The sequence below is a fragment of the Lissotriton vulgaris genome, chromosome 7 (assembly GCF_964263255.1).
Source record: "Lissotriton vulgaris chromosome 7, aLisVul1.2, whole genome shotgun sequence".
NCBI lineage: Eukaryota > Metazoa > Chordata > Amphibia > Caudata > Salamandridae > Lissotriton > Lissotriton vulgaris.
Window position 1 is genome coordinate 1,754,759,640 of NC_141695.1, and position 19,285 is coordinate 1,754,778,924.

At 39.5% G+C, this 19,285-nt stretch overlaps 1 protein-coding gene across 1 annotated transcript in view; it reads left to right on the forward strand.

The window, feature by feature from the left end:
* Positions 1–19,285, forward strand: part of LOC147706586 (uncharacterized) — a 487,499-nt gene that overhangs the window by 426,832 nt on the left and 41,382 nt on the right. The window contains exon 13 of the mRNA XM_086929635.1: positions 10,918–11,205. Within this exon, the coding sequence (XP_086785761.1) occupies positions 10,918–11,205 (288 nt within the window). The remainder of the gene's footprint in view (positions 1–10,917; positions 11,206–19,285) is intronic.

Here is a 19,285-nt window from a genome sequence, read left to right on the forward strand (position 1 = left end):
AGCTATCGTAATATAGGCATGACTCTAGCTATCATAATATAGGCATGACTCTAGATATCGTAATATAGGCATGACTCTAGCTATTGTAATATAGGCATGACTCTAGATATCGTAATATAGGCATGACTCTAGCTATCGTAATATAGGCATGACTCTAGCTATTGTAATATAGGCATGACTCTAGATATCGTAATATAGGCATGACTCTAGCTATTGTAATATAGGCATGACTCTAGATATCATAATATAGGCATGACTCTAGCTATCGTAATATAGGCATGACTCTAGCTATCGTAATATAGGCATGACTCTAGCTATCGTAATATAGGCATGACTCTAGCTATTGTAATATAGGCATGACTCTAGATATCGTAATATAGGCATGACTCTAGCTATCGTAATATAGGCATGACTCTAGCTATCGTAATATAGGCATGACTCTAGCTATCGTAATATAGGCATGACTCTAGATATCGTAATATAGGCATGACTCTAGCTATTGTAATATAGGCATGACTCTAGATATCGTAATATAGGCATGACTCTAGCTATCGTAATATAGGCATGACTCTAGCTATTGTAATATAGGCATGACTCTAGATATCGTAATATAGGCATGACTCTAGCTATCGTAATATAGGCATGACTCTAGATATCGTAATATAGGCATGACTCTAGCTATTGTAATATAGGCATGACTCTAGATATCGTAATATAGGCATGACTCTAGCTATTATAATATAGGCATGACTCTAGATATCGTAATATAGGCATGACTCTAGCTATCGTAATATAGGCATGACTCTAGAGGCATGACTCTAGATATCGTAATATAGGCATGACTCTAGCTATTGTAATATAGGCATGACTCTAGATATCGTAATATAGGCATGACTCTAGCTATCGTAATATAGGCATGACTCTAGCTATCGTAATATAGGCATGACTCTAGATATCGTAATATAGGCATGACTCTAGCTATCGTAATATAGGCATGACTCTAGATATCGTAATATAGGCATGACTCTAGCTATCGTAATATAGGCATGACTCTAGATATCGTAATATAGGCATGACTCTAGCTATTGTAATATAGGCATGACTCTAGATATCGTAATATAGGCATGACTCTAGCTATCGTAATATAGGCATGACTCTAGCTATTGTAATATAGGCATGACTCTAGATATCGTAATATAGGCATGACTCTAGCTATCGTAATATAGGCATGACTCTAGATATCGTAATATAGGCATGACTCTAGCTATTGTAATATAGGCATGACTCTAGATATCGTAATATAGGCATGACTCTAGCTATTGTAATATAGGCATGACTCTAGATATCGTAATATAGGCATGACTCTAGCTATCGTAATATAGGCATGACTCTAGCTATTGTAATATAGGCATGACTCTAGATATCGTAATATAGGCATGACTCTAGCTATTGTAATATAGGCATGACTCTAGATATCGTAATATAGGCATGACTCTAGAGGCATGACTCTAGATATCGTAATATAGGCATAACTCTAGCTATTGTAATATAGGCATGACTCTAGATATCGTAATATAGGCATGACTCTAGATATCGTAATATAGGCATGACTCTAGCTATCGTAATATAGGCATGACTCTAGCTATCGTAATATAGGCATGACTCTAGATATCGTAATATAGGCATGACTCTAGCTATCGTAATATAGGCATGACTCTAGATATCGTAATATAGGCATGACTCTAGCTATTGTAATATAGGCATGACTCTAGATATCGTAATATAGGCATGACTCTAGCTATCGTAATATAGGCATGACTCTAGCTATTGTAATATAGGCATGACTCTAGATATCGTAATATAGGCATGACTCTAGCTATCGTAATATAGGCATGACTCTAGATATCGTAATATAGGCATGACTCTAGCTATTGTAATATAGGCATGACTCTAGATATCGTAATATAGGCATGACTCTAGCTATTGTAATATAGGCATGACTCTAGATATCGTAATATAGGCATGACTCTAGCTATCGTAATATAGGCATGACTCTAGCTATTGTAATATAGGCATGACTCTAGATATCGTAATATAGGCATGACTCTAGCTATTGTAATATAGGCATGACTCTAGATATCGTAATATAGGCATGACTCTAGCTATCGTAATATAGGCATGACTCTAGATATCGTAATATAGGCATGACTCTAGCTATTGTAATATAGACATGACTCTAGATATCGTAATATAGGCATGACTCTAGCTATCATAATATAGGCATGACTCTAGATATCGTAATATAGGCATGACTCTAGCTATTGTAATATAGGCATGACTCTAGATATCGTAATATAGGCATGACTCTAGCTATCGTAATATAGGCATGACTCTAGCTATTGTAATATAGGCATGACTCTAGATATCGTAATATAGGCATGACTCTAGCTATTGTAATATAGGCATGACTCTAGATATCATAATATAGGCATGACTCTAGCTATCGTAATATAGGCATGACTCTAGCTATCGTAATATAGGCATGACTCTAGCTATCGTAATATAGGCATGACTCTAGCTATTGTAATATAGGCATGACTCTAGATATCGTAATATAGGCATGACTCTAGCTATCGTAATATAGGCATGACTCTAGCTATCGTAATATAGGCATGACTCTAGCTATCGTAATATAGGCATGACTCTAGATATCGTAATATAGGCATGACTCTAGCTATTGTAATATAGGCATGACTCTAGATATCGTAATATAGGCATGACTCTAGCTATCGTAATATAGGCATGACTCTAGCTATTGTAATATAGGCATGACTCTAGATATCGTAATATAGGCATGACTCTAGCTATCGTAATATAGGCATGACTCTAGATATCGTAATATAGGCATGACTCTAGCTATTGTAATATAGGCATGACTCTAGATATCGTAATATAGGCATGACTCTAGCTATTATAATATAGGCATGACTCTAGATATCGTAATATAGGCATGACTCTAGCTATCGTAATATAGGCATGACTCTAGAGGCATGACTCTAGATATCGTAATATAGGCATGACTCTAGCTATTGTAATATAGGCATGACTCTAGATATCGTAATATAGGCATGACTCTAGCTATCGTAATATAGGCATGACTCTAGCTATCGTAATATAGGCATGACTCTAGATATCGTAATATAGGCATGACTCTAGCTATCGTAATATAGGCATGACTCTAGATATCGTAATATAGGCATGACTCTAGCTATCGTAATATAGGCATGACTCTAGATATCGTAATATAGGCATGACTCTAGCTATTGTAATATAGGCATGACTCTAGATATCGTAATATAGGCATGACTCTAGCTATCGTAATATAGGCATGACTCTAGCTATTGTAATATAGGCATGACTCTAGATATCGTAATATAGGCATGACTCTAGCTATCGTAATATAGGCATGACTCTAGATATCGTAATATAGGCATGACTCTAGCTATTGTAATATAGGCATGACTCTAGATATCGTAATATAGGCATGACTCTAGCTATTGTAATATAGGCATGACTCTAGATATCGTAATATAGGCATGACTCTAGCTATCGTAATATAGGCATGACTCTAGCTATTGTAATATAGGCATGACTCTAGATATCGTAATATAGGCATGACTCTAGCTATTGTAATATAGGCATGACTCTAGATATCGTAATATAGGCATGACTCTAGAGGCATGACTCTAGATATCGTAATATAGGCATAACTCTAGCTATTGTAATATAGGCATGACTCTAGATATCGTAATATAGGCATGACTCTAGATATCGTAATATAGGCATGACTCTAGCTATCGTAATATAGGCATGACTCTAGCTATCGTAATATAGGCATGACTCTAGATATCGTAATATAGGCATGACTCTAGCTATCGTAATATAGGCATGACTCTAGATATCGTAATATAGGCATGACTCTAGCTATTGTAATATAGGCATGACTCTAGATATCGTAATATAGGCATGACTCTAGCTATCGTAATATAGGCATGACTCTAGCTATTGTAATATAGGCATGACTCTAGATATCGTAATATAGGCATGACTCTAGCTATCGTAATATAGGCATGACTCTAGATATCGTAATATAGGCATGACTCTAGCTATTGTAATATAGGCATGACTCTAGATATCGTAATATAGGCATGACTCTAGCTATTGTAATATAGGCATGACTCTAGATATCGTAATATAGGCATGACTCTAGCTATCGTAATATAGGCATGACTCTAGCTATTGTAATATAGGCATGACTCTAGATATCGTAATATAGGCATGACTCTAGCTATTGTAATATAGGCATGACTCTAGATATCGTAATATAGGCATGACTCTAGCTATCGTAATATAGGCATGACTCTAGATATCGTAATATAGGCATGACTCTAGCTATTGTAATATAGGCATGACTCTAGATATCGTAATATAGGCATGACTCTAGCTATTGTAATATAGACATGACTCTAGATATCGTAATATAGGCATGACTCTAGATATCGTAATATAGGCATGACTCTAGCTATTGTAATATAGGCATGACTCTAGATATCGCAATATAGGCATGACTCTAGCTATCGTAATATAGGCATGACTCTAGATATCGTAATATAGGCATGACTCTAGCTATTGTAATATAGGCATGACTCTAGATATCGTAATATAGGCATGACTCTAGCTATTGTAATATAGGCATGACTCTAGATATCGTAATATAGGCATGACTCTAGCTAGCTATTGTAATATAGGCATGACTCTAGCTATTGTAATATAGGCATGACTCTAGATATCGTAATATAGGCATGACTCTAGATATCGTAATATAGGCATGACTCTAGCTATCGTAATATAGGCATGACTCTAGCTATCGTAATATAGGCATGACTCTAGCTATCGTAATATAGGCATGACTCTAGCTATCGTAATATAGGCATGACTCTAGCTATCGTAATATAGGCATGACTCTAGCTATCGTAATATAGGCATGACTCTAGCTATCGTAATATAGGCATGACTCTAGCTATCGTAATATAGGCATGACTCTAGATATCGTAATATAGGCATGACTCTAGCTATTGTAATATAGGCATGACTCTAGATATCGTAATATAGGCATGACTCTAGCTATCGTAATATAGGCATGACTCTAGCTGTCGTAATATAGGCATGACTCTAGATATCGTAATATAGGCATGACTCTAGCTATCGTAATATAGGCATGACTCTAGATATCGTAATATAGGCATGACTCTAGCTATTGTAATATAGGCATGACTCTAGATATCGTAATATAGGCATGACTCTAGCTATCGTAATATAGGCATGACTCTAGCTATTGTAATATAGGCATGACTCTAGATATCGTAATATAGGCATGACTCTAGCTATCGTAATATAGGCATGACTCTAGATATCGTAATATAGGCATGACTCTAGCTATTGTAATATAGGCATGACTCTAGATATCGTAATATAGGCATGACTCTAGCTATTGTAATATAGGCATGACTCTAGATATCGTAATATAGGCATGACTCTAGCTATCGTAATATAGGCATGACTCTAGCTATTGTAATATAGGCATGACTCTAGATATCGTAATATAGGCATGACTCTAGCTATTGTAATATAGGCATGACTCTAGATATCGTAATATAGGCATGACTCTAGAGGCATGACTCTAGATATCGTAATATAGGCATAACTCTAGCTATTGTAATATAGGCATGACTCTAGATATCGTAATATAGGCATGACTCTAGATATCGTAATATAGGCATGACTCTAGCTATCGTAATATAGGCATGACTCTAGCTATCGTAATATAGGCATGACTCTAGATATCGTAATATAGGCATGACTCTAGCTATTGTAATATAGGCATGACTCTAGATATCGTAATATAGGCATGACTCTAGCTATCGTAATATAGGCATGACTCTAGCTATTGTAATATAGGCATGACTCTAGATATCGTAATATAGGCATGACTCTAGCTATCGTAATATAGGCATGACTCTAGATATCGTAATATAGGCATGACTCTAGCTATTGTAATATAGGCATGACTCTAGATATCGTAATATAGGCATGACTCTAGCTATTGTAATATAGGCATGACTCTAGATATCGTAATATAGGCATGACTCTAGCTATCGTAATATAGGCATGACTCTAGCTATTGTAATATAGGCATGACTCTAGATATCGTAATATAGGCATGACTCTAGCTATTGTAATATAGGCATGACTCTAGATATCGTAATATAGGCATGACTCTAGCTATCGTAATATAGGCATGACTCTAGATATCGTAATATAGGCATGACTCTAGCTATTGTAATATAGGCATGACTCTAGATATCGTAATATAGGCATGACTCTAGCTATTGTAATATAGACATGACTCTAGATATCGTAATATAGGCATGACTCTAGCTATCGTAATATAGGCATGACTCTAGCTATTGTAATATAGGCATGACTCTAGATATCGTAATATAGGCATGACTCTAGCTATTGTAATATAGGCATGACTCTAGATATCGTAATATAGGCATGACTCTAGCTATCGTAATATAGGCATGACTCTAGATATCGTAATATAGGCATGACTCTAGCTATTGTAATATAGGCATGACTCTAGATATCGTAATATAGGCATGACTCTAGCTATTGTAATTTAGGCATGACTCTAGATATCGTAATATAGGCATGACTCTAGCTAGCTATTGTAATATAGGCATGACTCTAGCTATTGTAATATAGGCATGACTCTAGATATCGTAATATAGGCATGACTCTAGCTATCGTAATATAGGCATGACTCTAGCTATCGTAATATAGGCATGACTCTAGCTATCGTAATATAGGCATGACTCTAGCTATCGTAATATAGGCATGACTCTAGCTATCGTAATATAGGCATGACTCTAGCTATCGTAATATAGGCATGACTCTAGCTATCGTAATATAGGCATGACTCTAGCTATCGTAATATAGGCATGACTCTAGCTATCGTAATATAGGCATGACTCTAGCTATCGTAATATAGGCATGACTCTAGATATCGTAATATAGGCATGACTCTAGCTATCGTAATATAGGCATGACTCTAGCTATCGTAATATAGGCATGACTCTAGATATCGTAATATAGGCATGACTCTAGCTATTGTAATATAGGCATGACTCTAGCTATCGTAATATAGGCATGACTCTAGCTATTGTAATATAGGCATGACTCTAGCTATCGTAATATAGGCATGACTCTAGATATCGTAATATAGGCATGACTCTAGCTATCGTAATATAGGCATGACTCTAGATATCGTAATATAGGCATGACTCTAGCTATCGTAATATAGGCATGACTCTAGCTATCGTAATATAGGCATGACTCTAGATATCATAATATAGGCATGACTCTAGCTATCGTAATATAGGCATGACTCTAGCTATCGTAATATAGGCATGACTCTAGCTATTGTAATATAGGCATGACTCTAGATATCGTAATATAGGCATGACTCTAGCTATTGTAATATAGGCATGACTCTAGATATCGTAATATAGGCATGACTCTAGCTATCGTAATATAGGCATGACTCTAGATATCGTAATATAGGCATGACTCTAGCTATTGTAATATAGGCATGACTCTAGATATCGTAATATAGGCATGACTCTAGCTATTGTAATATAGACATGACTCTAGATATCGTAATATAGGCATGACTCTAGCTATCGTAATATAGGCATGACTCTAGCTATTGTAATATAGGCATGACTCTAGATATCGTAATATAGGCATGACTCTAGCTATTGTAATATAGGCATGACTCTAGATATCGTAATATAGGCATGACTCTAGCTATCGTAATATAGGCATGACTCTAGATATCGTAATATAGGCATGACTCTAGCTATTGTAATATAGGCATGACTCTAGATATCGTAATATAGGCATGACTCTAGCTATTGTAATATAGGCATGACTCTAGATATCGTAATATAGGCATGACTCTAGCTAGCTATTGTAATATAGGCATGACTCTAGCTATTGTAATATAGGCATGACTCTAGATATCGTAATATAGGCATGACTCTAGCTATCGTAATATAGGCATGACTCTAGCTATCGTAATATAGGCATGACTCTAGCTATCGTAATATAGGCATGACTCTAGCTATCGTAATATAGGCATGACTCTAGCTATCGTAATATAGGCATGACTCTAGCTATCGTAATATAGGCATGACTCTAGCTATCGTAATATAGGCATGACTCTAGCTATCGTAATATAGGCATGACTCTAGCTATCGTAATATAGGCATGACTCTAGCTATCGTAATATAGGCATGACTCTAGATATCGTAATATAGGCATGACTCTAGCTATTGTAATATAGGCATGACTCTAGCTATCGTAATATAGGCATGACTCTAGCTATTGTAATATAGGCATGACTCTAGCTATCGTAATATAGGCATGACTCTAGATATCGTAATATAGGCATGACTCTAGCTATCGTAATATAGGCATGACTCTAGATATCGTAATATAGGCATGACTCTAGCTATCGTAATATAGGCATGACTCTAGCTATCGTAATATAGGCATGACTCTAGATATCATAATATAGGCATGACTCTAGCTATCATAATATAGGCATGACTCTAGCTATCGTAATATAGGCATGATTCTAGATGCCCTTATAATAAGCATGATCTTTCACCTACATTAGTTCCCTACACTACACAATAATGAGCTCTGAAGATTGAACCTTATCTAGTTTCAGTTCTGGGTGCAGAAGGAGGGATTTTCCCTTGAATAAAGGCCTCTATAACATCTCTGATGGGCTCGTACATTATGTACGAGCATTCGTGAGGGTTCTTGGAAACAAAGAAGAAACTACATCATCTACATAATATCTATGTACAAGTTCCATCCCTTACGTCTTCCTCAATCCATAATTCAAAACATTTGGCCTCTTTTATGAGGCCCCTTGCGCCATCGGAACGTGACTTTTTGTAATGTTTTGTGGCGCAGACGCCTGCGTGAAATTTATCAGGCAGCCCTAAGCCACTTTTTTGGCATTAATGCTGCCTGATAAATATCAGCCCCTTTAACGCAGTGTTTTGTGTTAAAAGGACGTGCAATGGGTGTTGCTGGGGGCGTTCCCAGCAACATCCATGGCCTTTTGACACTGACCCAGATTTATGAGAAATCGTAAATCTGAGGCAGTGCCTAAAGCTTACGCCTCCCCAGGGGAGGCGTAAGGGAGGCGCAACGGGGAGAAATAGTTTTATTTCTCCTTATTTTTCCTTTTTCTATATGTGTTGCATTCTGCAGCACACGTAGAAAGAGGATAAGCCTCTTGTGATTATTTTTGTACAGAAAGGTTTCCCTTTCTGTACAAAAATAATCATCTCTGCAACACAATAATAAATGATGCCCTAAATACATTAGGAAAATGAATTTTTAGGGCATAAAATATAAACAAGTTAACACACGAGAGACAAATATTGGCAAATAACATTTAAATGAGGGCTATTGACAGATTTGATGCAAAGCATTTCAGTACCCACAGGTACTTGAGGATTGAAAAAAGAGAGAATGCTCCTAGAGGGAAAGATGGAGATGGTGATGGGAAGGAGAGGCCACGAACAGAGAAAGGCATCTGAGTAATTCACATTTGCACCATTTTCTTTTCTTATTTTTGTTTTAATATCTTCATTACATTTTCAGATAAAGAGAAAATAAAAATATTATCAAGCAAATAAACACATTGTAAGTAAAATAAAACAATTAATGTATATGAAGAAAACATGGGTAAATAATTTAAGAGAAAAAGAGAGGAAAGAAAAGAAAAGAACGAAAGAGAGAAGAGAATTCTAGAACATAAAATTAATATAAAAAAGGAAAAGAAGAAAAAGAAGATTAAAAAAAAGAAGAAAAAAAAAACTAAGGTGCAGGTGTATATGTAGAAAGATATGAAGTAAAGGGTAACCACAATAGGTCAGATTTAATTTTCTGAGATAAGGAAAGAGAAGACACACCAAGTTAACAATGATAATTTAGAGTTATCTTTACATCAGGACAGAATCACTTTGAATGCAGGAGCAATACAAATATCAAACAACAAAGAAATAGGAGAATAAACTTTAAAAGTAGGTAAGGCGGAACCTAGAAAAACATTTTGCAATGATTATGGAATATTACATTGAAATATTTTATACATTTAGACCAAATAGATTGCCAAAACTTCAATACATTAGAACATTCATATAATTGATGAATAAAAGTCCCAGTGGACGTAGAACAGCACCTGCAAAGGGAAGAGGAGGTAGGGGAAAACTTGGATATACATGCAGGAATGATAACAGCTTTACTATAAATAAAGTATAAGGATTGAGTGATGCTGACGGCAATAGAAGTTTTGAGTAACTTGAGCCAGAATTTATCCCATGCAGGAATAGAAAGCGACAAAGATAAGTCTGCTTCCCAGAATAATTCGGTATGAGATTTAGAACATTCAGTAACAGGTAATAACAACATCTTATAAATGGAAGCAAACCTAGGCCTATGACCCTGGAAACACCAAATATGGGTGTACGAGGAGTAAGTGAGGGAGAAGGTAATGGAAAATCATTAGCTGTTAAATAGGACTGCAAAGCAGTTGTTGTTAGGAGGTACTTATGAAGAAATGTGTTGAGCAAGTTATACTGCAACTGCAATTGGGAGAAGGGAATAACAACATTATGGACAATCAATTGATGAATAAATATAATTCCCTTCTCCTTGAAGTGTTTGTAATAAAATAATTTATGTCTATAATCTTTTTCTTCTCTACAGAAAGAGTTTCTATCCCTGTTATTCAAGCAGTGACTCAGAACCCGGTAGAGAATGGATCACTGGTTCTGTTCTGCAATGCATCGGGCACAGACGTCTCCTATCAGTGGTATCAGGATGGCAAATTGATTGCATATGGAGGAAGAATTAACATCACTAGGAACACTAAGAAGAGCCAGACTCTCACTCTTTCACCCTGCACCAGGAATGACACCGGAACCAGCTTCACCTGCAGGGCGTCCAACGCTGTCAGTCATTCCACCAGCAGCCCATACTCTCTCACCGTCAGCTGTAAGTGTGACCAGGAAACTCATCATTTTCTTTCTTTCATCAGACAGACATTTTGCCACTACTGCAAATGTGAATTCCTTTGAGCATTGTATATTAAAAAGGACTATACTAAGATATGTAGTTATTTTAAAGCAAGGGGCCGCATTATGAGATGCTTGGAATGAAGGGGTGGGGGTATGCGGGCCACAGAGACTAATGCAAGCTGGTATTTCCACCCCATAATTGCTAGAGTCATTGATCAACATCCCCAGAACCGTGAATAATATGTGGGTCTGAGAATAACTAGTCCCTTCCCACATGTGGTTCTTGATTCCAGGGACTTTAGAGGGGGCATTTAACACGTCCTACAGGTGGAGAATGTCCTACTATCACTGCAGCCAGTAATAGCAGGTGTGGGAACACAGTCTCACTCACATTCGCATGGTTCACTATGACCCCATATATAGCATTCTGGACTACTAAAAAATTTCATCCACAGAATATAACATGACATTAAAAAACACAAGACCATTACAAAAAAAGCCAAAAAACAACACGCAGCTGATGACATTTACTCCGCTGCCCATCTCCTTTGAACATTTACCTGCTGCTTCTGATTCATGTTGGCCTGAGACTGATCTACAGCTCTTCTGGTGGCTTTCAGCTCCAGATGCTCTATCCTGTTTGCTGAGGCTTCTTAAAATCAGATTACTATTTTGTGTCCTCTATCATTCTGCTAACAGTTGATCCTCTGCAGTAGTTACATGCCTCAGTCCATACTGTTACCAGTCTCTGAATCCTACCTGCATGAAAATAAACCTGTCTACATGATATTTTAGTTAGTATTCCCAATCCTGCTTCTCATTTTAATTGAATCCAAATGTCCTATTCACTCGAGGGTGCACAGTGCTTCTTATGTCTATTCCAAAAGTTACATCCTACTTCTGCCTGCCCTGCAGCTCTCCTTATGAATGCAAGGTGGACAGCAGATAATGGCTCATCCCTGTTTGTCCCAAGCAGCGCCTCCCTTACCTCCATTTGACTCCACTGACTCCATTCAGTATATTACTGCATTCATATGACAACTGAAAATATTCTACAACTTAATACAAAGGACAAATCAAAGGTGACGGGTGGAACATATGCAAACAGTCTCAGACACTTTCAGCCGCTTGGGAGATGAATTCCAGTCTATCATTTTTCACTCACTTCGTCACTCCAATCAGAAACAAACCACGTGTAAATATGCCTTGATTCTGCTCCAATAAGAACAGCTAAGTCCATACTGGCAAATCAGGACCCATCTGAATGGGAACACAGGCACCCCTAGACCATTTCTGGCCTATTTCGGCCTCATCTGTTTGCTAAAGTCGGGAAACATGTCTCCCCGTCACACTAGGTTTTAGACCACTGCGAGATGGAGTGTCTGCATGCAGGAACCTCAGCGTCTCTGGTCTGTGTGTCGGCTGGGAAGTTCTGGTCTCCTTCTCTCTATCTTAGCAGGATGTGGTGTATATGTACCCACAGGTCTTCCCAGGGGTCCCACCTCACTGTATTACTGTGTTGGTCTAAGGATGACAATGGGCATGAACTTTATACATAGATATTGCACAGGAGATGGTAGCCCTGCTGTGCTTCCAAGAATCCTCATGCATAATGTATGAGATTTTAAACTAGGGAAAACCCTTGTTCTGAATTTATTGTTGTATCTAGGTAAAAGGTCAGTCCCTGTAAACCGTTATAAGTGTAATGTAGGGAAAAATATAGGTGAAGGGTAACAAATTTACCTTGGCCTATATTATGGTACCTATATGGAATATAACACCCACTCTCCTTCCGAATTGGCGACATAGTTAACTTCTCAACCTGCTACTAGGCTGACTAGATACTGCTATGCAAATAGTTACAAATCATCAGTTTTTTGATTTGCTAAAACAATGTTTAAAAATTCAAAAAAATCTAAAAAAGTGAAAAGGAAATTGTCACTCAAGCCATAGCTCTAATGTGTCTTTAAGCATAGTTTGAACTACTACAAGCGTTTGAAACCAATGCCTGCCCGAAAAGAATGTCAATTTCGTTTTGGAGTTCCAATTTTAATTTGTATTAAAAAGGTTGAATTTCTCCCAGCACATCACAAGCCAAAATGAGTCAAATGTTTATGTGTCCCAGCTGGTAGACGCAACATTCTCGTTTCCTGCTTCCGCAGACAACTGTCCCTGTAACACCTCACAGATTATGTCAATTGAGCACAGATGATCTTTTGTACTTGCCACTACCGATGTTGGGGCATCTGTGCGCCATTCAAGGCATGGGTGTCAGATGAGGAGCCGATGTCCATACCAACAGGAGCCGTGACTATCTGTGGTGGCTCTAGGAATGCCGCCATCAACTTTGAAATACACTGGGGACACTGCAGAACATGGGCCGTTATCAGGTCAAGTAAAGAATCAACGTCCGGTTGCACATATGATGGGAGTGTCAGACAGAGATCCAACACGCATTCCTCTCTGCAAAATTTGATTTTGATTTGATTGTCTTGATTGTGAAATGTATATAGCACACAAATGCCCTAAGGCGCCTAGGCGCTGTGCGGAGGAGTCTGCCAGATCTGAGAATGAAGGTGGGAATTAATATGAAAATAGCCAGGTTTTTAATGAGCTTCTAAAAGAGAGTAACATTGGGCTATTTTTGATCTCTATCTGAAGCGCATTCCAAAGTTTCACTGTGCCCAGAACAAAGCTTCTTGCTCCCAGCACGCTTTCTTGTATGTGGGTGTCTAGAGGAGCTTGCACTGAGATGAGCGTATGTTTGTGGGTGGACAATACCACGTGAAAAGTTGTTACAGGAATGCAGGTCCAGTTCCATGCAAAGCTTTGTAAGCTAGACACAGATTTAAATTCTGTCCTCTTTTGTATAGGGAGCCAGTGAAGTTTTATTAGGCCTTGGGAAATAGACTGGAATTTAGGAATATCCAGCAGCAGTCTGGTGGCTGCGTTCTGTGCCCACTGGAGTTTGAGCTTATGCCGGTTTGTGGAGGCCAACACATAAGGTGTTTCCATAGTCAAGTCTAGACATAGCTAGAACCATAACTAGTGTTTATACAGTTTCACGGGGAATGAAGGTGCGCACTTTCCTGATTGACCTTAATGTTAAAAAGACCATAGAGGATACCTTATTAATCTGATGTTGAAAGGTCAGTCTGTCAGCAAAAATAAAGCCCAGATTCCTCACCTTACCGACAGGGGCTGGAAGAGTTTTCATATCAGAAGGCCACAAGTTTTGTGCCCAAAAAGAGGTATCAGATCGTAACAGGACAGCCTCAGTTTTGCTTCCGTTGAGCTTTCAGGAGTTTGCAGACATCCATTGGTCTACGTGGAACATACATTGGCTAAAGCATTCAGCGGTTTCCTCAGAATTGTTTGAAATAGATGCTACTATTTGAGTATCATCCGAGTAGGAAACCAATGAAAAGCCAAACTGCCTGATGATGTCCGCTAGGGGGGCTACATACAGATTGAACAATGTAGGGCTCAATGAAGAGCCCTGCGGCACCCCACATGGAAGCTTAAACCGCTCTGAACAGGAGTCGCCGATCTGAACATATTGGCCCCTGTTTTTCAGATACGATTTGATCAAGTTAAGAGCAGTATTCTTGACTTCTGCCTCTTGGAGCCTTCTGATTAGGATGCCGTGTTTTACGGTGTCAAAAGCGGCCAATAGTTCCAAAAGGATCAAGGTGGCCTTGGCACCAGTCTCCAGTATTGCCGGGAGCTCTTCTGTTGCCTTTACTAAGGCAATCTCAGTACTGTGTCCCTGTCGGAAACCATATTGTGAGGAGTCCAGCAGGTCGGCCGAAGAGACAAATAAAGAGAGTTGAGAATTAAGGATTTTTTTCTAGTACCTTAACTAGGAAAGGAATCCTAGCGATAGGTCTATAGTTACTAGTGTCACTGATATCTAGATTAAGTTTTTTTAGTAAAGGAAGAATTGAAACCATTTTCCATGCGCCAGGAAAGACGCTGAGCTAATAATTTTATTAAAAAGTAAACTAAGTTGCTTGCAGATATAGTCAGGTACCATATGAAATATTTTTGGTGGGCAAGGGTCTATAGGGGGTTCTGAAATTTGTAGAGCTTACTAATTGAGAGATCTGTTCAATGCTTGGTGGAACAAAGGAGTCCAGGACATTGTCAAAACCTGTGAATGTTATGGTAGGGGTGTCTCCTATGCAGCCTGTGCCTTCTGTCTGAGAGAGATTCAAAAATGTTTGCACTTTGTCCTTAAAAAACCTTGCCAGTTGATTGCAGAATTCCACACTGCTGTTTACTTTTTGTGGTTCATGTAGTTTAACTAGCTCCTTCAGGGTTGACTTGTAAAAATAATTGTACTAGAGTTCCCTGCCTGCCGAATCTTCTCTGAGAAATAGCTGCTTTTCTTATCCATGATAACATTTTCTATAGACAATGAGTCATTGTGCATATAAGTAAATTTTTGCCTTCTGCATATTTCCTTCTCCAGCGCCTCTCCAATTTTCTACAAAGTTGTTTCTGAGTGCGCAGTGAGTCACAGAACCAAACTTCGGATTTCTTTGAACGCTTGCTGGTGAAGCTTTTTTCCAGGGCTAACATATTTACTGCGGACATAATCCACTTACTATTGCCAAATTTGCCTCGGACTTTGGATCAAGTTTTGAGGATGCTAACGCAGTTTGCAACCCCTAGGGATTGATATTTCTCCAGTTGCGCTCTTTAATTGTCTTGTGGGAATCATGGGTGCGAGGGATATAATGGGTGTTGGTTACTACGAACAGAATAGCTTTGTAATCTGACCATGAGATTGGCAAAATCGCTTGAACTTTCAGATGCGGATTAGAAGTGAAAATACTGTTGAGAGTGTGACCAGCATCATGAGTAGGATGCTTGACTATTTGTTCCTTGGAATGCACTGGCCGTCGGCTCTATAATAGATGTTGTGTGATGGCCTTTTAGATATTCTAGATGTTAATTAAAATCACCTGATATAAAATAATCCTCTAAATCAATACTTGATTCTATAATAGGGCTAATCGTTTCTTTGAAGTAGCTTTTGTTTGCACCCAGGGGTCTGTACAGTAGTGTTCCTTTGAACATATAGTTGTCACTGAAAGTGATTCTGAAGGAGAGCAGTTCGCAGTCTATGCTGCTTCCCGCGGGTGAACCTCTAATGGTTAAGGTATCTTTGATAATAATCACTAGGCCAACTCCCCATTTCTCTTGTCTATCATTTGTAATGCGAATACAGGCATCGGAGGACAGGTAAGATGCAGTCCATCCAGACTGGTCTAAATGTGTCAGGAAGTGACTGTGCGCCTACGAGGACCCAAGAACTACAAGTCCCAGAAAGCCTTCTGCCGCTCAACGTATTTATGGCACGTGACGCGGAAGTGCGTTGTACGTGATTCTTGTATCCTTGCTGGTGTTAGGAATTGAGACGCTTGCTTCTGCGTCTGTTCCCTTTCAAGATTCTAGTGGGTTTCCTGGCTGGGAACCTCTGTTCTTAGTATCCATAGGAACCTGAGGCTTCGGGTTCCTGTTGCTGTTCGGCTGAACAGTATTCCGAAGGACCGTGCTTCCATCTGCGGCTGCGGTGGGAGGCGGAGTGTCTTCTATTCCCCGGAGCCAGAGGCTTTTGGCTTCCTCGGCATTCTTGCTCGGCTGAGCCGGAGTGCTGGTTTGTTCGTTTCTTCTGACAAAGGCTGTAGCAGGAAGCGGAAACGTACAGAGTCTGCCTGACTCGTTTCTCTCCTGTGTCCGAGTCTTCCTCACTGCTCGGCAGAGCAGGGCCCCTTCCATTTTCCTCGCTTGCGGCTGCGGCGAGGACAACCAAGTCATTTCTCGAGCCCAGTGGGGCTGGATTGCAGGACTCTGACAGTCTTTTATTGCCGGTTGTGTCCAGGGGAGTGCCAAGGCCCGGTCAGGATTTAACCTGTTGGGAACACCTCATGTGACTTGGGGCCAGATGTAGGTAAGTAACATTTACCGATTCTTAATTACCGAAAATTACCGAATTTTACCGATTCGGTAATTAAGAATCGGTAAATGTGAGGGGTGGGTATGTAGGGAATCCAGGGGCCAGATGTAGGTCGGTCGGTAACGGCCGAAAATCGGTATTTTCGGCCGTTACCGACCGGTATACATGATTTGGCATGTAGGGGCATAATTTTACAGAATCAGTAACTTTACCGATTCGGTAAAGTTACCGATTCTGTAAAATACCGAATCGGTATTTTTACCGATTCGGTAAATCTCAGATGTAGGTGGAACTCTTCTGAGTCCCAAAGGCCCTACAAAATCGGTATTTTACCACACAATCCTATTGTGTGGTGAAATACCGATTTCAGGTGTGCATGCACATGTGTGCATGCACACCTAGCCATGTGACAGACAGACATGCCCTTAGGGCATGTCTGTGTGCCACATGGCGCACATGCCTATTTGTGGGGGGCCAGAGGGTGTCAAAGTGACACCCCCTGCACCCTTGCAAAATTCGGTATTTACCGATTCTGTAAATACAGAATCGGTATTTCCCATTGATTCCTATGGGCTTTGAAGCCCATAGGAATCAATGGTAAATACCGATTCTGTATTTACAGAATCGGTAAATACCGAATGTGACAGATTTGGTATTTACACATCTGAAAATACCTACATGTCCACCACATTGATTTACCGATTTTCAATTACCGAATCGGTAAAATTCGGTAATTGGAAATCGGTAAATCAATTTTAACTACATCGGGCCCCAGATGTTCCCTTCAAAGCCCATCGGAATCAATAGGCTGTACCGATTCGGTATTTACCGAATCGGTAAATACCAAATTTCACAAGGGTGCAGGGGGTGTCACTTTGACACCCCCTGGCACCCCCTAAACAGGATTGGGTGCCATGTGGCAGGCATACAAGCCCTAGGGGCAGGTCTGCCTGCCACATGGCATAGGTGTGCATGCACACATGCGCATGTACACCGGAATCGGTATTTTACCATGAAGTTGGATTTCATGGTAAAATACCGATTCGTTAAGGCCTTTGGGACTCAGAAGAGTCCCACCTACATATGGAATTTACAGAATCGGTAAAATTACCAATTCGGTATTTTACCGATTCGGTAATATTACCGATTCTGTAAATGTAGATTTACCTACATGTGGCCTTGGATTTAGGCCCCTACATACCGATTGGCCATTTACCGGTCGGTAACGGCCGAAATCGGCCGTTACCGGTCGGTAAATGGCCTGAAACGGCCACCTACATCGGGCCCATGGTTCTTTCATTCCTTAACATTGTGTTCTCTGTCTTCATTTGGAAATCTGGTTGTCAAGACTATTCAAGATGCTATCCTTAACTTTGTTTTCACCAAAGGTTTTCTTTTCTGGCTAGAAGGAGCGCGTTTTGCTTTCTGCATCTTTCTTCCAGGCATTGCATCTCCTTGCTCAAGCTGTATTGAGCTGGGATTATTTCTGTACTAGATATGAATGGGGGCTGTGAGTTTTTCGGTACGTATGAGACCTGGCGGTGTGATTGTTGTGCTACTGAGTTCCGAAGTCACCTATAACCTCATGTGTTTGTCTCATAGGATGTCGCTTCACGCTTTGAATCAGACACCGTTATATTGATTTCGTGATGGGTCCACCTTCTAAGCTGAACCAGAAAGGTGTGTGTTGTTTCTAGCGAGACCATTCAAGAGTAGTTAGGTTATAGGGTGTGTCTAATATTGTCATTTCTCGTTTCAGGTATCCCTTCCACTGCAGCCCCTGCCCTTCCTTCCCTCACTTGACTACCTCTATGCTCTGCGTGTTAAACGCTTCAGAGTGTGGGGAAGTCAGGAGGTGGACTCCTTTGAGCATCACTCGAATCTGGAGGAGTTCGGACGGACCGTGACAGAATCACGTACCCACCAAAATATACTCCTCCGGGGTAGAGTGTGGCTAAAAGATGGCTACGCTAGACGACGTACTGCAGGCATTAGTGGTAGTACAGCAAGAGCTGGTTACATCTCGTGCTGAGACAGCAGCATTGAAGGAGAGACTGGATAGACAGATCAGGAACCCGTTTGAGGCTACAGC